This window comes from Salmo salar, chromosome ssa22 (genome assembly GCF_905237065.1).
Source record: "Salmo salar chromosome ssa22, Ssal_v3.1, whole genome shotgun sequence".
Lineage (NCBI taxonomy): Eukaryota > Metazoa > Chordata > Actinopteri > Salmoniformes > Salmonidae > Salmo > Salmo salar.
Window position 1 is genome coordinate 25,485,001 of NC_059463.1, and position 7,500 is coordinate 25,492,500.

Below are 7,500 nucleotides of genomic sequence, written 5' to 3' on the forward strand. Positions count from 1 at the left end.
GGAGTGGAGGAGTAGAGAGTTAGGGAGTGGAGGAGTAGAGAGTTAGGGAGTGGAGGAGTAGAGAGTTAGGGAGTGGAGGAGTAGAGAGTTGGGGAGTGGAGGAGTAGAGAGTTGGGGAGTGGAGGAGTAGAGAGTTGGGGAGTGGAGGAGAGGAGAGAGGGGGAGTGGAGGAGAGGAGTAGAGAGTTAGGGAGTGGAGGAGAGGAGTAGAGAGTTAGGGAGTGGAGGAGTAGAGAGTTAGGGAGTGGAGGAGTAGAGAGTTGGGGAGTGGAGGAGTAGAGAGTTAGGGAGTGGAGGAGTAGAGAGTTGGGGAGTGGAGGAGTAGAGAGTTAGGGAGTGGAGGAGTAGAGAGTTAGGGAGTGGAGGAGTAGAGAGTTGGGGAGTGGAGGAGTAGAGAGTTGGGGAGTGGAGGAGTAGAGAGTTAGGGAGTGGAGGAGTAGAGAGTTAGGGAGTGGAGGAGTAGAGAGTTAGGGAGTGGAGGAGTAGAGAGTTGGAGTGGAGTTGTAGAGAGTTGGGGAGTGGAGGAGAGGAGTAGAGAGTTAGGGAGTGGAGGAGAGTTAGGGAGTGGAGGAGTAGAGAGTTGGGGAGTGGAGGAGTAGAGAGTTGGGGAGTGGAGGAGTAGAGAGTTGGAGTGGAGGAGTAGAGAGTTGGGGAGTGGAGGAGTAGAGAGTTGGAGTGGAGGAGTAGAGTTGGGGAGTGGAGGAGAGGAGAGAGGGGGAGTGGAGGAGAGGAGTAGAGAGTTAGGGAGTGGAGGAGTAGAGAGTTGGGGAGTGGAGGAGTAGAGAGTTGGGGAGTGGAGGAGTAGAGAGTTGGGGAGTGGAGGAGAGGAGAGAGGGGGAGTTGAGGAGAGGAGAGTTAGGGAGTGGAGGAGTGGAGGAGAGGAGAGAGGGGGAGTTGAGGAGAGGAGAGTTAGGGAGTGGAGGAGAGAGTGGGAGTTGAGGAGAGGAGAGTTAGGGAGTGGAGGAGTGGAGGAGAGGAGAGAGTGGGAGTTGAGGAGAGGAGAGTTAGGGAGTGGAGGAGAGAGGGGGAGTTGAGGAGAGGAGAGTTAGGGAGTGGAGGAGAGAGGGGGAGTTGAGGAGAGGAGAGTTAGGGAGTGGAGGAGAGAGGGGGAGTTGAGGAGAGGAGAGTTAGGGAGTGGAGGAGAGAGGGGGAGTTGAGGAGAGGAGAGTTAGGGAGTGGAGGAGAGAGGGGGAGTTGAGGAGAGGAGAGTTAGGGAGTGGAGGAGAGAGGGGGAGTTGAGGAGAGGAGAGTTAGGGAGTGGAGGAGAGAGGGGGAGTTGAGGAGAGGAGAGTTAGGGAGTGGAGGAGAGAGGGGGAGTTGAGGAGAGGAGAGTTAGGGAGTGGAGGAGAGAGGGGGAGTTGAGGAGAGGAGAGTTAGGGAGTGGAGGAGAGAGGGGGAGTGGAGGGAAAAGGGTGAGATCATGTTTTTGTTAATATTATCATGCACTTGAGCCGTCTATCTATGCTGGGATTAGCTATGCCATGACATCATTGTTATTGTTTCATTTCTTCTTTCCTTCTGATATTGCCCAACTCCCCGTTCTCTTAAACATGCACACACTGGGTCATGATTCTCTAAACGCCACACACACACGTCTCAGAGTTGTCATGAGCAGAGAAAACGGGAGAGGGAGGGAGAGAATGAGGGAGGGAGAGGGAGAGACGGAGGGATGGAAGGAGGGAGGGGGAAAGAGGGGGTAGGGAGGTAGGGCGGGAATGAGGAAGGGAGGGGGAAAGTGGGGATAGGGAGGGACAAAGGGGGAGGGAGGGAGGGTGGTAATGAGGGAAGGGGCGAGGGAGGGTGGGAATGAGGAGTGGAGGGGGAAAGAGGGGGATGGGAGGGAGGGAGGAGGGAGGGAGGGAGGGAGGGAGGGAGGGAGGGAGGGAGGGAGGGAGGGAGGGAGGGAGGGAGGGAGGGAGGGAGGTCAGAAGGTCCTGAATCCTCCCACACCAGAGGAAACAAACAGTGCCACCATTCAGACACACACATTTCAGGGGGGCAGAAGTGTAAATCAGAGAGTAGATCCTCTCTCTGTTCCTGTGATAACACATGAACTATTATCCAGGTGTTCTGATAACACATGAACTATTATCCAGGTGTTCTGATAACACATGAACTATTATCCAGGTGTTCTGATAACACATGAACTATTATCCAGGTGTTCTGATAACACATGAACTATTATCCAGGTGTTCTGATAACACATGAACTATTATCCAGGTGTTCTGATAACACATGAACTATTATCCAGGTGTTCTGATAACACATGAACTATTATCCAGGTGTTCTGATAACACATGAACTATTATCCAGGTGTTCTGATAACACATGAACTATTATCCAGGTGTTCTGATAACACATGAACTATTATCCAGGTGTTCTGATAACACATGAACTATTATCCAGGTGTTCTGATAACACATGAACTATTATCCAGGTGTTCTGATAACACATGAACTATTATCCAGATGTTCTGATAACACATGAACTATTATCCAGATGTTCTGATAACACATGAACTATTTTCCAGGTGTTCTGATAACACATGAACTATTATCCAGGTGTTCTGATAACACATGAACTATTATCCAGGTGTTCTGATAACACATTAACTATTATCCAGGTGTTCTGATAACACATGAACTATTATCCAGGTGTTCTGATAACACATGAACTATTATCCAGGTGTTCTGGTAACACATGAACTATTATCCAGGTGTTCTGATAACACATGAACTATTATCCAGGTGTTCTGATAACACATGAACTATTATCCAGGTGTTCTGATAACACATGAACTATTATCCAGGTGTTCTGATAACACATGAACTATTATCCAGGTGTTCCTGTGATAACACATGAACAATTATCCAGGTGTTCTGATAACACATGAACTATTATCCAGGTGTTCTGATAACACATGAACTATTATCCAGGTGTTCTGATAACACATGAACTATTATCCAGGTGTTCCTCTGATACACTCTGAGTGCATGGCCCAAAGAGCAGGACACACACACACACACACACAGTTAGCTTTTACACTAAAAGGAAATGGTATACTTATAATATTATTCTTTACATAACTTCCTCTTACTCACTCTCTCCTCCACTGTGTAAACTGGTCATTTTGTTTAACACTGAGTTCAACAGTTAACTCTCATGTCTTGACTTGGTTGTGGGTTTTTTTCTGTGAGGAGGAAATCTATTTTATACTAAGAAGTGTTTGGTGCAAGCCCACTGTTGTGTGTTTCCATGTGTTTCCATGTCTTTCCGTGTGTGTCTGTCTCGATAGGAGTGTAAAGCCCTCTGGTCTCTTGAAAAGCTCTAAACAGGAAAATAAACAAATATCTGCAGTCACATAAATGTGAATATTTATTTAAATGAAGTCACCATTGGCCGGAATCACACAAACTGGAGCTTATGTGTCTGCTGCAAGCATCCACACTCACTCACAACTATCTCCCTACTGTCTTCTGGGAATGACACACACACACACACACACACACACACACACACACACACACACACACACACACACACACACACACACACACACACACACACACAGACACATCTATCTGGTGTTCCATTGAATATGTGTTAATTACAGATTAATATGCGTTCTTTTGCTTGTCATGTAGGTTATAACCCAGTTGTATTCCCCTCCCTCTATCTCTCCCTCTATCTCTTCTCCTTCCTCTATCTCTACCCCTTCCTCTATCTCTTCTCCTTCCTCTATCTTTCTTCCTTTCTCTATCTCTCCCCCTATCTCTTCTCCTTCATCTATCTCTACCCCTTCCTCTCCCTCTATCTCTACCCCTTCCTCTCCCTCTATTTCTTCTCCTTCCTCTATCTCTCTTCCTCCCTCTCTCTACCCCTTCCTCTCCCTCTATCTCTTCTCCTTCCTCTATCTCTTCTCCTTCCTCTATCTCTACCCCTTCCTCTATCTCTTCTCCTTCCTCTATCTCTACCCCTTCCTCTATCTCTTCTCCTTCCTCTATCTCTACCCCTTCCTCTATCTCTTCTCCTTCCTCTATCTCTCCCTCTTCCTCTATCTCTCCCCTATCTCTTCTCCTTCCTCTATCTCTCCCCCTATCTCTTCTCCTTCATCTATCTCTCCCCCTTCCTCTATCTCTACCCCTTCCTCTATCTCTCCCCCTTCCTCTATCTCTCCCCCTTCCTGTCACTCTTTCCTGCTTTCTCAGGCATCTGAACAATGAGCATGCTCTGGATGACCGCAGTACAGCCCAGTGCAGGGTGCAGATGCAGGTGGTCCAACAGCTGGAGATACAGGTGGGACAAACACACACACACAGTCATTCTCGGTGTCTGTACTTGTCTGAGCCAGGCTGGGGGTTTAGTGAAAGCACTGGAGCTTGTAATTTAAAGAGGAAAGCTGGCATCACAGGCTCCAATTATAAACTTCCCAGTCCAGTCCCTTTCTACTGGCATCACAGGCTCCAATTATAAACCTCCCAGTCCAGTCCCTTTCTACTGGGTGGAAGGAGGAGGAGGAAGAGGGGTCGACATCAAGATGATGCAGCCAAACACCCCACAAGAACCCCCAAACAGCATAGTGGCGAACCCAGGGTGTTGGAGCTGGGGTTCGGGTTAGCTGTGGCCCTGGTCCCCCTGGTAAACGGCATTGAGCCCCAAGCCTGAAGCCACCGCTGGGCAACACAAAGTGACAGAGAGACAGGCAGTGTCACATCACATCAGGCCTCCCGTCCTCTCCCCTTTCCCCTGCCATGTCACCTACCCCACTACTGCCCTGTTATAGTACATACATACACACACATCTTACACACATTCACTCAATGCTGCCATACTACTACGCACACAGCCTAGTGCTGGCCTCATTCAGCCAGCTTCTCCAGGCCTCTGTCTCTCACACACCATCCTGTTCACTAGCTGGCCCCCTGGCTGTGGTGTGTTGGCTCGCTGACTGAGATGTCGCTCAGTAGAGATGCAGGGAGGCGTTTCCACAGGCTATAGCACAGTAGCACCCACTAAACTGCAGTTAGCAATGGCAAACAGGGACAAGTGACTGCAGGCTAGTGTGTATGTGTCTGCGAGAGTGTGTGTGTAATGTGTGAGAAAATGTTAGGTGTGTGTGTAGAGAGGGTTCCCATCTCTCTCTCTGTGCCTGGGGAGACTGGTGCTGTGAGACAGTGAGAACAGCCCTGAAACACACACACGCACACGCACACACACACACACCACCACATGCTAACACAAACACCCATTACTTCACAGCCTCCCCTAAATATCTGTGTTTTACTGCTTTAATGGGAGGCTGATGTGGCTTGACTGGATATTATCAAGTCCACAGTGTGAGAATAAACCTGGAGTCTATAAACAACAAGACAAACCCAGGTTGGTGTGAATGGAGCTTGAGTCTATTCCTTACTACCGTGCTTCTCGTCTATGACAATAGTAATCATTGACTCAAAAAGTACAGTTTTGCTGACGTGTGTGTCTGTCTGTCTGTGTGTGTGTGTGTGTGTGTGTGTGTGTGTGTGTGTGTGTGTGTGTGTGTGTGTGTGTGTGTGTGTGTGTGTGTGTGTGTGTGTGTGTGTGTGTGTGTGTGTGTGTGTGTGTGTGTGTGTGTGTGTGTGTGTGTGTGTGTGTTTTTCTCAGCTGGCCAAGGAGAGTGAGCGGCTGCAGGCCATGATGACCCACCTGCACATGCGCCCATCGGAGCCAAAGCCTTTCAACCAACCTGTGAGTACCTGACCTCTCACCCCTAACCCCTTACCTCTCACTGTGCTGTAGCAGGTGTTTGCGTCCTCTGCTGATCAGTGAGGCTAACAGTTGGCCTTTATTCACTTTAGTGTTATCTATAGCGTTCATTATTAGTATGTAAATATGCATAAGGGTTGTTTTTCTTGATTTCTATATGAGCACAGGTCCCTGTAATAAACTATTTGATAATGGAGTAATAATCTGATTAGAAGAATTCCATAACCTTTGATCACAATACCAACATAAATCACAAAACCACACAAGCTTTATCCAAATAAATTATTGAAGTTTGGGCAGAATTATTTGAGTGTGGGGAGACCGGCTCCACTCCGCCTCTGATGATACACATCCTCTGATTATACACATCCTCTGATGATACACATCCTCTGATGATACACATCCTCTGATTATACACATCCTCTGATTATACACATCTTCTGATGATACACATCTTCTGATGATACACATCCTCTGATTATACACATCCTCTGATTATACACATCCTCTGATGATACACATCCTCTGATTATACACATCCTCTGATTATACACATCTTCTGATGATACACATCTTCTGATGATACACATCCTCTCATGATACACATCCTCTGATACACATCCTCTGATTATACACATCCTCTGATTATACACATCCTCTGATTATACACATCCTCTGATGATACACATCCTCTGATTATACACATCCTGTGATTATACACATCCTCTGATTATACACATCCTCTCATGATACACATCCTCTGATTATACACATCCTCTGATGATACACATCCTCTGATTATACACATCCTCTGATTATACACATCCTCTGATGATACACATCCTCTCATGATACACATCCTCTGATGATACACATCCTCTGATGATACACATCCTCTGATGATACACATCCTCTCATGATACACATCCTCTGATGATACACATCCTCTGATTATACACATCCTCTCATGATACACATCCTCTGATAATACACATCCTCTGATGATACACATCCTCTGATTATACACATCCTGTGATTATACACATCCTCTCATGATACACATCCTCTCATGATACACATCCTCTGATGATACACATCCTCTGATGATACACATCCTCTGATGATACACATCCTCTGATTATACACATCCTCTCATGATACACATCCTCTGATAATACACATCCTCTGATGATACACATCCTGTGATTATACACATCCTCTCATGATACACATCCTCTCATGATACACATCCTCTGATGATACACATCCTCTGATGATACACATCCTCTGATGATACACATCCTCTGATTATACACATCCTCTCATAATACACATCCTCTGATGATACACATCCTCTGGTGATACACATCCTCTGGTGATACACATCCTCTGATGATACACATCCTCTGATGATACACATCCTCTGATGATACACATCCTCTGATTATACACATCCTCTGATTATACACATCCTCTGATGATACACATCCTCTGATGATATACATCCTCTGATTATACACATCCTCTGATTATACACATCCTCTCATGATACACATCCTCTGATTATACGCATCCTCTCATGATACACATCCTCTGATTATACACATCCTCTGATTATACACATCCTCTGATGATACACATCCTCTGATGATACACATCCTCTGATGATACACATCCTCTCATGATACACATCCTCTGATTATACACATCCTCTCATGATACACATCCTCTTATACACATCCTCTGATTATACACA

At 46.5% G+C, this 7,500-nt stretch overlaps 1 protein-coding gene across 7 annotated transcripts in view; it reads left to right on the forward strand.

Moving 5' to 3' along the window:
* Nucleotides 1-7,500, forward strand: part of foxp4 (forkhead box P4) — a 178,592-nt gene that overhangs the window by 140,252 nt on the left and 30,840 nt on the right. For all 7 annotated transcript variants that reach the window (XM_014166823.2, XM_045705236.1, XM_014166826.2 and 4 more), the window contains 2 exons: nt 4,208-4,295; nt 5,643-5,726. In XM_014166823.2, coding sequence (XP_014022298.1) covers nt 4,208-4,295; nt 5,643-5,726 — 172 coding nt within the window. The remainder of the gene's footprint in view (nt 1-4,207; nt 4,296-5,642; nt 5,727-7,500) is intronic.